Consider the following 15,865-nt stretch of genomic DNA (forward strand, 5'->3'; position numbering starts at 1 on the left):
GTAGATATTGTAAAGCATTGGTCCGAGGACTGATCCCTGGGGCACGCCGGCGGAGATCCGACGCACCCCTGAATTCGCCCCGAGCCATTCCACGGTGAATGTCCTGTCTCTCAAATAGGAGTGAACCATCCGAACAATCAAAGGTGGGAAATGGAGTCGGCTCATCTTCAACAAGAGAGCCGGATGCCAGACGCGATCGAACGCCTTACTGACGTCGAAGAAGACCCCAGCAACCGCCATATTCCTGTTGAAGCTGTCCGTGATGAAATCCGCCGCTCGCACCAGCCGATGGACTGTGGAAGGCTGCGCACGGAAACCAAACTGCTCCTCCGGGAGGATGTCATTCTCCCGGACGAAATCAGTCAGCGGCCGTTGCAGCAGTCGCTCGAATATCTTACCGAAGCCGTCGAGCAAGGAGATAGGCCGGAATTCTCCGGGACCCACCTCCAATTTCTGCGACTTCGGCAGGCAGACGATTCTCGCTCTTTTCCAAGTGGTCGGGAAGTAGAAAATCCTGACACAGCCATTAAAGAATTTTGTCAGGGACCTCTCCGCCGCCTTTGGAAGCTCCCGAATGACCACATTGGGAATGTTGTTGCTTCCGGGGGCCTTCCTCGTGCGTAGGTGACGTATTGATTCTTTGGCGTCCTTCTCGTCAAATCTTGGAATTTCCGAGGCGTCTTTCAGATCGGCGTCTCCGGCTCTTTCAAACGCCTCGATTTCTTCTTCAATCTCGGCAGAAGCGGGATTCCCAGGATTGGGTGAAAAGCTGCAGACCAAGTGATCAGCGAGCAGTTCCGCCTTCTCCATGGGAGATCGTGCCTCTCTGTCTCCGTCGGTAATAATCGGGTCAAGTCTTTGAGGGGCCCGCAGCCTCCGGCATATCTTCCACACCGACGGCAGGTCCTCGTTGCCGTCTTCCGATAGGAGCTCATCCAGCAGGTGCGCCTCCCAGTGGCCCGATCGGACCTCCCGGAGGGCATCCTGTACCGACGCGTTGAGCTCTGAGAGCTGCCTTCTCACATCCGCTGTACGATATTTCTGCCATTGGCGCCGCACGTTGTTTTGCCGCGAAATGAGGCCTCTAACCCCCGCTGGAAGTGGAACCCGAAGATACGAGTTTCGTTGTTCCTATAGCGGTATCGAGGCCTTCATTGCGCCGTCTATTGCAGAGGTGAGGTGGCTGACCATTTGATCGGCCATCTCCGGTGAAGTCGGCTCCAGTGGCTCTCTTGGCAGCTCCTCAGCGATGACGTTGCGGAAACTGCTCCAGTCGGCCGACGACAGATCCAATCGCCGGGTGGAAGACAGCACTGGGATTCGGCTCCCCACTGCCAGGATGATCGGGTTGTGGTCCGACGACAGTTCCACGCATGTGTACAAACTCAGGGACGTCCTTACATTGTGAGCAATCGCAATGCCTAAAACGTCTCCTTGTTCGTGCGTGGGTATCCCCGGTCCTAAGATGGTTAGGCCTTTTGCATCTGCTAGCTGACGCAGGGATTCTCCTCTCGGGTTCGAGGACCGTGAATTCCAAGTAGGATGCTTGGCATTCAGGTCCCCCAAGATGACCGATGGTCCGCTGTCCCCCGCAAGGTACTGGATGAGATCCGGATCCCAAGGTTTCCCGGGTGGGAAATACAGAGATGAGACCCGGAGCCCTCCTCCTCTTGTCCGTCCGTCCACCGAAACAGACTCCGCATGCGGGTGAGAAATCTCTCTACATGCTCGGTAGTCGATGGACCTGTGGACGAGGATGGCCGCACCTCCTGATGTTTTAAGTCGTTGTCGCCTGGGATCCCTGTCCGCCCTAAAGATGGTCCAGCCAGGTAACCTCCAGGCGTCCGTTGGCCGAAGGTTCGTCTCATTGACAGCGACGACTATGGCTCCCTTCTCCTGGAGGAACGCCCGTAATTCCTCGCGTCGGCGAAGAATTCCGTTGGCGTTCCATTGCGCAAGCAGGACGGGTCGTTCAGCCATGGTTGGTTAAATTTCCGATCCTGCTGCGCACCAGCTCTTCCAGGAGTGAGAGGAGAAGTTTGCCCTGCGTCGAGGTGACGAGTTTCTTCAAGGTGTATGCAATAACGGCAATGGTCTGCCATAATTCCTGGTCCTCTCTGTCTGGTGTCAGCGAGGACTCTGCGGAAACTGGAGACTTATCAGTTGAAGTCCCCTCTCTCCGTTTTTCCTGTTTCTGGCTTGGTTTTTCGCCTTCTTCACTTGCCGTTCGGAGGGTGTTCCCAAGCGCCCTCTGGGTTGGCTTCGTAATGGCTTTTCCTTGTTTCTCGGTGGTGATCGGGGATTTCATCTTCTGCTTCTTTTTCTTCTTCTTCCCTTCGGAAGAAAAAGGAAGGGTCGCTTCCTTCGGAGGGAGGCTGTCGGGGGGTGACAAGTTCCCCTTGGTGGCCTCTACTACGGCTGGCGCTGGTGGTGGTTCTCGGACCGCCTTAGCATCCTTGGGAGGATCTGTGATATCCACCTCCATGTTCCCATCTCCTCCAGAGAGAGCCTGAACCTTGTCCTGAGAAGGGCCCTTCAGGATTGCTCCGTAGGTTGTAGCGTGATCGACTTGTCGGAATGGTTTTTGTCCCGGTTCCGCTGCCGGTTTCTGGGGCGCCTGCTTCCCTGGTGCTGGCTTGCGTGCGTTGGCGTGTGGTCGCCGCTCAGCCTCCTGAAAGGCGGGACACCGGCGAGAGACGGCCGCATGCGGTCCTCCGCAGTTCGCACAGATGGCATCATCTCCCCTTCCTCGGGAGCATTCCTTGACTGCGTGTGCTCCTGCACAGCGCATGCAGCGTTTCGCACACCAGCAAGCTATGCCGATGTGTCCAAACCGCATGCAGTTGCTGCACTGGAGTGGACCTCTGTCTCCACGGTAACGCTCCACAGTGACGTAGCGGTGGCAGAGCTGGCGGATGTCCCCGGGGGCGATGGCCGATTGAGTCTTTACCACGTTCGCTACGTGGCGATCAATGGGGACCGGTTTTCCGTCCTCCGTGACCGTAAGGCGACGTAAGCTACGAATTTCGTATCCGACGGATCTGTCCCTCGGATACCTTTTCGACTGCTATCCATCGAGAGATACCCTTGATGAACAGCTTCATCCCTGGCACTCTTTCAATGGGCTGCGAGTGGTGTTGGATTTTCTTCCTCTGCAGCAAGGAGAGTGCCTTTTCATGCCCCTCTCTGTTGGAGTTGATGATCCGGATTCAAGCTCTTCGAACTTCCAAGCCGAAAGCATCACCTTTGTAGCCCGACAGTTGGTCAATCAGTCCCTGGACGTCGGTGACCCCATAGACGACGATAGGCGGTGGTCACAGCGTCTTAGGTGCCGGTGCCGATAGAGGTGTGGGTTCCGGGACGGCTGCGTCGTTCGTCAGAAGCGGTTTCCTTTTCTTCCTCTTGGAAGAAACCAAGGTAAATCCGCCGTCGCCTTCCCCCTCCTCTGTGCTCAGCGCACGCTCCGCCCTATCGTCTCTTTGAAGATTCGGCATCCGCGTAAACGCGGAATCTTCTTGCTTCTGGTTCCTTACAGATGCCTTCTTTCGCTTGACGCCGCCTGCGGTGTCCTTCACCACTTGGCCCTGTAAAGGGCCAGGTGGTGAAGGCCTGCTAAGGGCCCTGTAAAGGGCCAAGGTCTGCTGTTGCCTCCGTTGTCCCGCTTCGGGTCTTCGTCTCCTCCTAGCACTGCGACGGGCTGAGAGCCAAGGCTTCAACTCCTGATGATGAATTTGCCGAAGGCTTAGATACCCCCGGCAAAACAGCTGGAGGTTCGTTGCCTTGCGGACGATTATTCCCACGCTGTGTAATTCCCTTCGTGGACATGCAGTCTCCGAAGGAGTTGGCACGACGGTGTATCTTCCTCCTTACCTGGACCACCGGAAAAGCAGAGTTGCTAGATGAAATCCGAATAAAGTAGTAGGCTCTCGTCTGATGTTTCCTATATTCTGGCAATCAAGTTGGGGGGCTCGGGGTTTATATATGAATTCCCGGGTACAAAGACCGGGCGCCGAATTCCGTGTCATTAGCGAAAGGGGAGAAAGTAGGTCAAAACCGGTAGTGGGTGACTGTGTCCAGCCACTGTTCACCAAATTTGCTATCACGGATTCGGCGAAAAGGACACTAGCTCGCATGAGTCCTTCTAGTTGTCCAAGCATCATGTCCCCGCGACATTGTGTATTGAGACTGCCATCTACTTGGCTGTTCCGAAACATCAGAACTAGCAGCATGTCCCCGCGACATCACCCCGGCTTTGAAATCAAACTGTTAGCCCCTTAGAAGTCAACCTTGCTTTCTCCGCTGTTGTCTCTACGCTTCCTCTTTCCTTCCGGGCCGGACTCCTTGTGTAGTAAGTCCAATAAATGTATAGCAATGAAAGTCCCTCTTTGATTCCACGAACCCAACCCTACTATGTCCACGCGACATATTGGTATCAGGTGTGGGGTGGCGGACTCTTGGAGCGGCTTATTTAAATGCAACTTCCGTTCCGTTCATCATGCTTCATTCGTTTGATTGAATTTCGATTTAAGAAGTAGTTACGCGTAATGCCAAAAGGAAACTAACCCCATTTTTTTATTAACGATAATCGGTTATATTGCTAACATATGGCGAATGAATTTTTTCCTAGCCGTATTGTCTTTAATTCATAATGGATTTCGGTGGCAAGGGCTCGTATGGGCGCTTTGGCGAATCTCTGCCTTGGGAGCGTGATTTATCACCAAACAATACGAACTTAATTGATTTTACTTCCGCTTTTTATATGATAGAAAGCGCCCCTGTTTCCCTCCAACTATGCAACAAACATTTTCAGGACATCACATTCATTTAATTCCGAGTTTTAACGGTGATGGGGACACAAGCATCGAGGATTTTTTGAACAGTCTTAAATTAGTGAGTCATCTTAGCGGGTGGAGTGAGAATCAGACCTTAAGCGTAGCACGGCTGCGTCTGAGCGGTACTGCTGCCGAATTCATTAAGTCAAATCCTCACGTTATTGAGTCTTATGAACTTTTTTCTTAACTAATGAAAAAGCGCTTCATTCCCAAAATTTCACTGGTCTCTGTTGAAAGAATGTTCACACGCTGTTTCCAACGACCTTTGGAAAGCGTGAACGAGTATTCTTCCCGTCTCAGGGAATTGGGACGAAAACTAAGAGATGCTTTTCTAGACCCAGACTCACAAGCGACAGGAATTATGCTCGAAAACCGCCTCCTCTCACAGTTCTTGGTCGGACTTAGGGAAAAATTGGGCGATTCGTGCTAGTGCGCAATCCAAGAACCATGCAAGAGGCTGAGGAATTTGCTAACCTAGAGGATGCTCGTAATCACTCAGGCGTTAGAAAAGTAAACTTCTTGCAGAACCATGACTTTGGTATGCCCGTGCGCAGTCCTAACGTGAAGACACCGACAAACTTTCCGTACAGTGACCCGACACGATATTTCACAAGGAGTCATGTTCAACCCCATCTCGAGCCAATCTTAAACCCCACTGTGAGCCCTACTCTTGCGGATCAAGTGCACGCAATCCTGACAAATGTAAACACGAAGCCTTCACAGTCTACACTGTCGGTGGCAGGAGGGAACGTATCTAATGCGCCTCGGACTTGTAATTACTGTAAAAAGGTGGGACACATCGCGCACTATAGCCGTACAAAACCCCGCGCATGTTATAACTGTGGGGAAGGGAGCCATGTCAGTAAAGATTGCCCTCTGATGATTTTCGGCGTGTGCAAGCAAGCGGGCCATCGCCCGATAGATTGTCCAACCCCCACCCAAAAGCGAGATCAGGGAAACGCGGCCACCCCGGCCGGCAGGTCGGGGACGAATTAGTGCTCGTCGTAGCACCAGAAGTCGGCTTAAGGGTCTCGGTTACAGTACTAGGTAGAGTGTATTCCTTTTTAGTGGATACCTGTGCCGCTGTGAGTATTATGCAGAGTACAAGTTTCCCTTTTGAAAGCCTAAAAATTGACGACTATTCCTCCCCTGTGAGAAGTGCCTCCGGCCATGCGCTCGCCACAGTAGGGCAATGCAACATAACTTTCATTATCGATGGAGAAGTTTATCCTCACGATACATTGAGTGCAAATCTAGGGAAATTACCGTATGACGGTACTTTCCCTAGATTTGCCGGTTGGGAGATCTGGAAATACGTCCGCCCTGACCTCGAAATCTCGATCGACTGTCCGTTTCAGGCTTCATCCCACCGATATACCAGCCCGGACCCCGAATCCGAGGCCGAGCGGGCATAGGGAGGTAGCACGGTCCGAGACGGACGGTCGGCCGGATTCTGGTCCGAGGGGATGTACCTCCAGGTCACATTGCGTGACAAATCCTTTATTAAGAGCATAAATAATCTTACAACATCAGGGTAGGTCAACAGGACCCCCTGCCTTTGATTAAAGAATACATAACTGCCATATTATCTGTGTAAACATTTATTAGTGTATCCGGTTCCGTGACACTGATGGCGTGGTGTGCTGCCATCAAGGCCGCCAGCCCCTCCGCTTCCAAGATGGGCCGCTCTTGCTCTAGCGCCCAAATCTCAGTCGTCCGGAGCATGGGGATGGTCCACGCCGTCTGCCATGGTGTGGCATCGGCGTATACATCCATGACGTAGTGGAAATTTGTAAATTCCCTTGGTGCGTGCCAGACTCCGTCATCCCATAAGCGGGCCAACCAGGTGGTGTCGCGTTGCGCCGTCTGGGTAATCAGGAACAACGGGAGTCGGAGGACATAAACACACCATGAAATGAATCCCGCTGCTTTCGGGATGTCGCGGTTTCTAATGCGCTTGATTACTTTAATAATATACGCGATTCTACGCAGGGAGTATCTGGTAAGACTGAGGGTCATGGCTATTGTATCTATTTTAACTCCCAGGTATTTGATTCTGGTTGCCGGGACCAAGCGGCTTTTCTTATCGTTAATTTGAATTTGTAGTTCCTGGCGTAGGAAGTCTACCACCTCTAGGATCAAGTGTTCCGTAGAGTCGTCAAACAACAGCAACCAGTCGTCTAAATATGCAATCATAACTATTTTGAATTTCCGATGGACTTCGTTTATCACCGCCCGCGCCCACCTCTGCATGATTGCAGGCGCTAGCGCGTGGCCCATTGGCAGGCGTGTCCAAGTATATGTCGTGCCCCGGTGATAAACTCCGTAATTATGCCGATGCGACGGCTCGATCGGCACTTGCCAAAAGGCATCTTTAAGGTCAATCTTAATTAGAAGGGAACCTGGGGGGATTGACTCTAGGGCTTGGGCCGCGGATTTTAATGTGAACCGTGGTGTGCGGATGAACCTCGTCCAAGCCGATAGATCCTGGATTACCCTGACGCCGCCTCCCGCCTTCGGGATGGCAATTAGGGGAACGCATTGGTTGCCCGTCCTATGGTCAGGATGCCTCGATTGACTAACTTATGTATATATTAATCGATTAATACCGTTGGACGTGTTGGGATGAATACATGTGGTGCCTGCTCCAGCATGGGCAGATTGGCGCCATACCAAATGGTGTCCCGGGTGGATTGGCATTGGTAGTAAAATTTCCCCGCCCTGGGGAAGTAATCGTCCTCCTCTGCCACTTCCTCTGGCTCCTGCGCATCCTCGGGGGCATCCGGGTCATCGCCGGGCTGCACCTCCTCCTCCGGGTCGTAAGTAATGGGGTCGACGGGTTCCGGGGCGTCCGCCGTTCCCAACGGTCCGGGAATCCGCCATGCGCTGGGTTCTATATCGTCGTTATTATCACTGTCACTGTCACTGCACTGTGGGTTTTCCTGTTCGGATCCTGGTTCGCTTGGGGAATCTGTGGCGTCACTCACCGATTCGGAGTCCGTTTGCCACTCGTCTGGATTGTCCGGTTCCGCGCTGTCACGAAAGAGCAGGAATTCTCCCAGCTGCTGCAGTGTCGGCTTGTGGCCGTTAGGGCTGCCCTCAACCGCAGGTGGTGTCGGCTGGGGCACGTGCACGCTTTCAATTGTTGTATCTGGCGGAGGACCCACGGCCGCCGCCTCGGCGACCACGGCCGCGAAAGGGCTGCTGCGGCTGTCCTCCTGCATTTCTCGGGCGTGCCTGTTGTTGGGTTGGTTCTCCGGCGTACCACTGCTGGGGTGTTTGGACGATGATGGTGGGAGGCGGCGGTGGGATAGCGTTGGCTGGCAGCCGGAGTAATGCGTTACCCGTTGTGTCCGTTAAACGCATTGCCGCCTCCCACCCATGGGCCTGGACGATGGCGAGGACCCTGATACGATTATAAATGATGTGCCGGCTCGTCTCAGGCAACGTCGGCCAGTCAGCCGCCAAATCTAACATCGCGTCCAAGTCATGAAGGTCGCGTTTAGTTAAACGCTGAGAGCCCCGTGCTGCCTTTACCTGATGGCAGAGTTGCATCACCCCCTGATCGTCCGCCGGTGGGGCGATCCACGTGGGTGGATCCGGCTGGCGGAAGGCCGCAAAGGTAAGCTCGTCGGGGGCTGGCGTTCCGGGTCTTGCCTGACTTTGGCCTTGGGGTAACCGCCATTCTTGAGTGGCTTGTTGCAGTGGCTTGTTGCTCCTTCATACAACCAGAACCAACTAGAAGAGTTAACTGGAAACTATTTAAAGAAAACTGCTTGGCCATTAACCTTGTCCCATCTCCTGCTAGCACTCCAGTCGGCATTGGGACAGCGGCTCAAGATTTTACAAGCACCTTAACCAAAATCATTCATCGCTCTTGCTACCCTCCTTCTCCGGCCTCCATCGCTGGTGCCACACTACCTCCGGATATTTTGCACTTAATTTCACTTAGAAACAAGGCCAGAGCCCTCATGGCAACGCACTCATATCCGCCAAGATAAAATCGGCTTCTGTGCACTTCAAAAATTTGTAACATACAAAAGTAGAACATACTGGGAAAAAACATGGCAAGAGAAAATAAGTTCACTCTCACATAACCACAATTCGGTATGGACCCAAGCCCACTGTCTGCGAAGGAAAAAGGTACCCATCCCGCCAATACCACATAATGGGAGAGCACTATACATTGACTGCGACAAAGCAAATACCTCTGCCAACTCCCTCCATTGCATTTTAAAAAACCATAATACATCATCGTTGGATTCAGAAGCGTTGAACAGCGTCTCTTGCCTGTCACTTTGCCCATTCCACATATTCCCGGAAATTACTCCTCATGGACTTAACTCCATTTGTTGCGTGGACATAGTAGGGTTGGGTTCGTGGAATCAAAGAGGGGCTTTCATTGCAATACATTTATTGGACTTACTACACAAGGAGTCCTGCCCGGAAGGAAAGAGGAAGCGTAGAGACAACAGCAGGTTCGGCCTCCGTAAGAGATTTCCACAACCTTTAGTGTCTTCAGCCACTGCTCTGCTTTGCTTATAGAGCAGTTTCTTGCAAGGGCTCTTGCGTAGCCCTTACACTGCGCCTTTCCAGCCTCCAAGGCTACTAAGGCGGGAAGAATTCTTCAGCGTTTTCAGTCGTTGGATTTATTCCCGCTCAGAGCAGCCTTGGGTTCTTCTTTGCCGGAAGGGTGTCTTGTTCGTCTTGGCATGCTATGGGGCGCTTGTAGCGGTCCCATGGCCAGACCCTTATGTCGCCAACCCGGAGATTTACTTTTACTTCCGCTTCTGCCGCTTTTATGAAGAATTTTCCAGATATTCTAGGCAGAAGGACGTCCAGGGTTTCCAGCTTTCCGTCCTCGTGCATCTCGGAAACGCGGGCGTAAGCACCGCGTGCCATGATGTCACGAAGAGCAGAATTCTGCACCACCTGAATTGAGCGAGACTCGTTCTCGACACTCCTGACCGTACCGGAGCAGCGTACGTGATGACAGGCAGCACGCACGCTTGGTACAGTCTACGCTTCCTGTCCATACTCAGGACCAGCGCTTACTACACGAAGCGCTTGGGCGTTCCTAAGGAGTTTCCAGTCTTCAGCACTCCGAGGTAGGTAACTTCGGATTCCCACGGTAGGGCGACTCCATTCACTGTTAGGTTCACTCCTGGCGGCCGACCATTTCCTGGATGGAAGATGATCGCCTTCGTCTTCTGTGCGTTAACAGCAAAGCGCCTTCGGCGGTACCATTCAAGGAGATCCGCCACAGCGCTCTTCAGTCTTCGCACCGCGGTCACCTTCTGCCAGGAGCAGCACAGGAGGGCCGTATCGTCGGCATAGAGAGACAGGATCTCGAGGTTCCCACGTGGAGTTGGAATGTCGTGGGAGTAGATATTGTAAAGCATTGGTCCGAGCACTGATCCCTGGGGCACGCCGGCGGAGATCCGACGCACCCCTGAATTCGCCCCGAGCCATTCCACGGTGAATGTCCTGTCTCTCAAATAGGAATGAACCATCCGAACAATCAAAGGTGGGAAATGGAGTCGTCTCATCTTCAACAAGAGAGCCGGATGCCAGACGCGATCGAACGCCTTACTGACGTCGAAGAAGACCCTAGCAACCGCCCTATTCCTGTTGAAGCTGTCCGTGATGAAATCCGCCGCTCGCACCAGCCGATGGACTGTGGAAGGCTGCGCACGGAAACCAAACTGCTCCTCCGGGAGGATGTCATTCTCCCGGACGAAATCAGTCAGCGGCCGTTGCAGCAGTCGCTCGAATATCTTACCGAAGCCGTCGAGCAAGGAGATAGGCCGGAATTCTCCGGGACCCACCTCCAATTTCTGCGACTTTGGTTGGCAGACGATTATCGCTATTTTCAAAGTGGTCGGGAAGTAGAAAATCCTGACACAGCCATTAAAGAATTTTGTCAGGGAACTCTCCGCCGCCTTTGGAAGCTCCCGAATGACCACATTGGGAATGTTGTCGCTTCCGGGGGCCTTCCTCGTTCGTAGGTGACGTATTGATTCTTTGGCGTCCTTCTCGTCAAATCTTGGAATTTCCGAGGCGTCTTTCAGATCGGCGTCTCCGGCTCTTTCAAACGCCTCGATTTCTTCTTCAATCTCGGCAGAAGCGGGATTCCCAGGATTGGGTGAAAAGCTGCAGACCAAGTGATCAGCGAGCAGTTCCGCCTTCTCCATGGGAGATCGTGCCTCTCTGTCTCCGTCGGTAATAATCGGGTCAAGTCTTTGAGGGGCCCGCAGCCTCCGGCATATCTTCCACACCGACGGCAGGTCCTCGTTGCCGTCTTCCGATAGGAGCTCATCCAGCAGGTGCGCCTCCCAGTGGCCCGATCGGACCTCCCGGAGGGCATCCTGTACCGACGCGTTGAGCTCTGAGAGCTGCCTTCTCACATCCGCTGTACGATATTTCTGCCATTGGCGCCGCACGTTGTTTTGCCGCGAAATGAGGCCTCTAACCCCCGCTGGAAGTGGAACCCGAAGATACGAGTTTCGTTGTTCCTATAGCGGTATCGAGGCCTTCATTGCGCCGTCTATTGCAGAGGTGAGGTGGCTGACCATTTGATCGGCCATCTCCGGTGAAGTCGGCTCCAGTGGCTCTCTTGGCAGCTCCTCAGCGATGACGTTGCGGAAACTGCTCCAGTCGGCCGACGACAGATCCAATCGCCGGGTGGAAGACAGCACTGGGATTCGGCTCCCCACTGCCAGGATGATCGGGTTGTGGTCCGACGACAGTTCCACGCATGTGTACAAACTCAGGGACGTCCTTACATTGTGAGCAATCGCAATGCCTAAAACGTCTCCTTGTTCGTGCGTGGGTATCGCCGGTGCTAAGATGGTTAGGCCTTTTGCATCTGCTAGCTGACGCAGGGATTCTCCTCTCGGGTTCGAGGACCGTGAATTCCAAGTAGGATGCTTGGCATTCAGGTCCCCCAAGATGACCGATGGTCCGCTGTCCCCCGCAAGGTACTGGATGAGATCCGGATCCCAAGGTTTCCCGGGTGGGAAATACAGAGATGAGACCCGGAGCCCTCCTCCTCTTGTCCGTCCGTCCACCGAAACAGACTCCGCATGCGGGTGAGAAATCTCTCTACATGCTCGGTAGTCGATGGACCTGTGGACGAGGATGGCCGCACCTCCTGATGTTTTAAGTCGTTGTCGCCTGGGATCCCTGTCCGCCCTAAAGATGGTCCAGCCAGGTAACCTCCAGGCGTCCGTTGGCCGAAGGTTCGTCTCATTGACAGCGACGACTATGGCTCCCTTCTCCTGGAGGAACGCCCGTAATTCCTCGCGTCGGCGAAGAATTCCGTTGGCGTTCCATTGCGCAAGCAGGACGGGTCGTTCAGCCATGGTTGGTTAAATTTCCGATCCTGCTGCGCACCAGCTCTTCCAGGAGTGAGAGGAGAAGTTTGCCCTGCGTCGAGGTGACGAGTTTCTTCAAGGTGTATGCAATAACGGCAATGGTCTGCCATAATTCCTGGTCCTCTCTGTCTGGTGTCAGCGAGGACTCTGCGGAAACTGGAGACTTATCAAACGATGTCCCCTCTCTCCGTTTTTCCTGTTTCTGGCTTGGTTTTTCGCCTTCTTCACTTGCCGTTCGGAGGGTGTTCCCAAGCGCCCTCTGGGTTGGCTTCGTAATGGCTTTTCCTTCTTTCTCGGTGGTGATCGGGGATTTCACCTTCTGCTTCTTTTTCTTCTTCTTCCTTTCGGAAGAAAAAGGATGGGTCGCTTCCTTCGGAGGGAGGCTGTCGGGGGGTGACAAGTTCCCCTTCGTGGCCTCTACTACGGCTGGCGCTGGTGGTGGTTCTCGGACCGCCTTAGCATCCTTGGGTGGATCTGTGATATCCACCTCCATGTTCCCCTCTCCTCCGGAGAGAGCCTGAACCTTGTCCTGAGAAGGGCCCTTCAGGATTGTTCCGTAGGTTGTAGCGTGATCGACTTGTCGGAATGGTTTTTGTCCCGGTTCCGCTGCCGATTTCTTGGGCGCCTGCTTCCCTGGTGCTGGCTTGCGTGCGTTGGCGTGTTGTCGCCGCTCAGCCTCCTGAAAGGCGGGACACCGGCGAGAGACGGCCGCATGAGGTCCTCCGCAGTTCGCACAGATGGCATCATCTCCCCTTTCTCGGGAGCATTCCTTGACTGCGTGTGCTCCTGCACAGCGCATGCAGCGTTTCGCACACCAGCAAGCTATGCCGATGTGTCCAAACCGCATGCAGTTGCTGCACTGGAGTGGACCTCTGTCTCCACGGTAACGCTCCACAGTGACGTAGCGGTGGCAGAGATGGCGGATGTCCCTGGGGGCGATGGCCGATGGAGTCTTTACCGCGTTCGCTACGTGGCGATCAATGGGGACCGTTTTTCCGTCCTCCGTGACCGTAAGGCGACGTACGCTACGAATTTCGTATCCAAGGGATCTGTCTCTCGGATACCTTTTCGACTGCTATCCATCGAGAGATACCCTTGATAAACAGCTTCATCCCTGGCACTCTTTCAATGGGCTGCGAGTGGTGTTGGATTTTCTTCCTCTGCAGCAAGCCGAGTGCCTTTTCATGCCCCTCTCTGTTGGAGGTGATGATCCGGATTCAAGCTCTTCGAACTTCCAAGCCGAAAGCATCACCTTTGTAGCCCGACAGCTGGTCAATCAGTCCCTGGACGTCGGTGACCCCATAGACTACGATAGGCGGTGGTCGCAGCGTCTTAGGTGCCGGTGCCGGTAGAGGTGTGGCTTCCGGGACGGCTGCGTCGTTCGTCAGAAACGGTTTCCTTTTCTTCCTCTTGGAAGAAACCTAGGTAAATCCGCCGTCGCCTTCCCCCTCCTCTGTGCTCAGCGAACGCTCCGCCCTATCGTCTCCTTGAAGATTCGGCATCCGCGTAACCGCGGAATCTTCTTGCTTCTGGTTTCTTACAGATGCCTTCTTTCGCTTGACGCCGCCTGCGGTGTCCTTCACCACCTGGCCCTGTAAAGGGCCAAGGTCTGCTGTTGCCTCCGTTGTCCCGCTTCGGGTCTTCGTCTCCTCCAAGCACTGCGACGGGCTGAGAGCCAAGGCTTCAACACCTGATGATGAATTTGCCGAAGGCTTAGATACCCCCGGCAAAACAGCTGGAGGTTCGTTGCCTTGCGGACGATTATTCCCACGCTGTGTAATTCCCTTCGTGGACATGAAGTCTCCGAAGGAGTTGGCACGACGGTGTATCTTCCTCCTTACCTGGACCACCGGAAAAGCAGAGTTGCTAGATGAAATCCGAATAAAGTAGTAGGCTCTCGTCTGATGTCTCCTATATTCTGGCAATCAAGTTGGGGGGCTCGGGGTTTATATATGAATTCCCGGGTACAAAGACCGGGCGCCGAATTCCGTGTCATTAGCGAAAGGGGAGAGAGTAGGTTAACATCGGTAGTAAGTGACTGTGTCCAGCCACTGTTCACCAAATTTGCTATCGCGGATTCGGCGAAAAGGACACTAGCTCGCATGAGTCCTTCTAGTTGTCCAAGCATCATGTCCCCGCGACATTGTGTATTGAGACTGCCATCTACTTGGCTTTTCCGAAACATCAGAACTAGCATCATGTCCCCGCGACATCACCCCGGCTTTGAAATCAAACTGTTAGCCCCTTAGAAGTCAACCTTGCTTTCTCCGCTGTTGTCTCTACGCTTCCTCTTTCCTTCCGGGCCGGACTCCTTGTGTAGTAAGTCCAATAAATGTATAGCAATGAAAGCCCCTCTTTGATTCCACGAACCCAACCCTACTATGTCCACGCGACATATTGTTGTCAGGTGTGGGGTGGCGGAGTCTTGGAGCGACTTATTTAAATGCAACTTCCGTTCCGTTCATCATGCTTCATTCGTTTGATTGAATTTCGATTTAAGAAGTAGTTACGCGTAATGCCAAAAGGAAATGAACCCCATTTTTTTATTAACGATAATCGGTTATATTGCTAACATATGGCGAATGAATTTTTTCCTAGCCGTATTGTCTTTAATTCATAATGGATTTCGGTGGCAAGGGCACGTATGGGCGCTTTGGCGAATCTCTGCCTTGGGAGCGTGATTTATCACCAAACAATACGAACTTAATTGATTTTACTTCCGCTGTTTATATGATAGAAAGCGCCCCTGTTTCCCTCCAACTATGCAACAAACATTTTCAGGACATCACATTCATTTAATTCCGAGTTTTAACGGTGATGGGGACACAAGCATCGAGGATTTTTTGAACAGTCTTAAGTTAGTGAGTCATCTTAGCGGGTGGAGTGAGAATCAGACCTTAAGCGTAGCACGGCTGCGTCTGAGCGGTACTGCTGCCGAATTCATTAAGTCAAATCCTCACGTTATTGAGTCTTATGAACTTTTTTCTTAACTAATGAAAAAGCGCTTCATTCCCAAAATTTCACTGGTCTCTGTTGAAAGAATGTTCACACGCTGTTTCCAACGACCTTTGGAAAGCGTGAACGAGTATTCTTCCCGTCTCAGGGAATTGGGACGAAAACTAAGAGATGCTTTTCTAGACCCAGACTCACAAGCGACAGGAATTATACTCGAAAACCGCCTCCTCTCACAGTTCTTGGTCGGACTTAGGGAAAAATTGGGCGATTCGTGCTAGTGCGCAATCCAAGAACCATGCAAGAGGCTGAGGAATTTGCTAACCTAGAGGATGCTCGTAATCACTCAGGCGTTAGAAAAGTAAACTTCTTGCAGAACCATGACTTTGGTATGCCCGTGCGCAGTCCTAACGTGAAGACACCGACAAACTTTCCGTACAGTGACCCGACACGATATTTCACAAGGAGTCATGTTCAACCCCATCTCGAGCCAATCTTAAACCCCACTGTGAGCCCTAGTCTTGCGGATCAAGTGCACGCAATCCTGACAAAAGTAAACACGAAGCTTTCACAGTCTACACTGTCGGTGGTTGGAGGGAACGTATCTAATGCGCCTCGGACTTGTACTTACTGTAAAAAGGTGGGACACATCGCGCACTATAGCCGTACAAAACCCCGCGCATGTTATAACTGTGGGGAAGGGAG

At 52.9% G+C, this 15,865-nt stretch overlaps 1 protein-coding gene across 1 annotated transcript in view; it reads right to left on the reverse strand.

Annotated features, from left to right (window-relative positions):
• LOC139689958 (cell surface glycoprotein 1-like) overlaps window positions 1-15,865 on the reverse strand; it is a 49,386-nt gene that overhangs the window by 32,598 nt on the left and 923 nt on the right. Inside the window, exons 2-3 of the mRNA XM_071587106.1 lie at window positions 8,370-8,550; window positions 7,506-8,152 (exon numbers count right to left, since the gene is read on the reverse strand). Of these exons, the coding sequence (XP_071443207.1) occupies window positions 7,506-8,152; window positions 8,370-8,550 (828 nt within the window). The remainder of the gene's footprint in view (window positions 1-7,505; window positions 8,153-8,369; window positions 8,551-15,865) is intronic.

The sequence above is a fragment of the Hetaerina americana genome, unplaced genomic scaffold, assembly GCF_022747635.1.
Source record: "Hetaerina americana unplaced genomic scaffold, ioHetAmer1.1.p SCAF_299, whole genome shotgun sequence".
Lineage (NCBI taxonomy): Eukaryota > Metazoa > Arthropoda > Insecta > Odonata > Calopterygidae > Hetaerina > Hetaerina americana.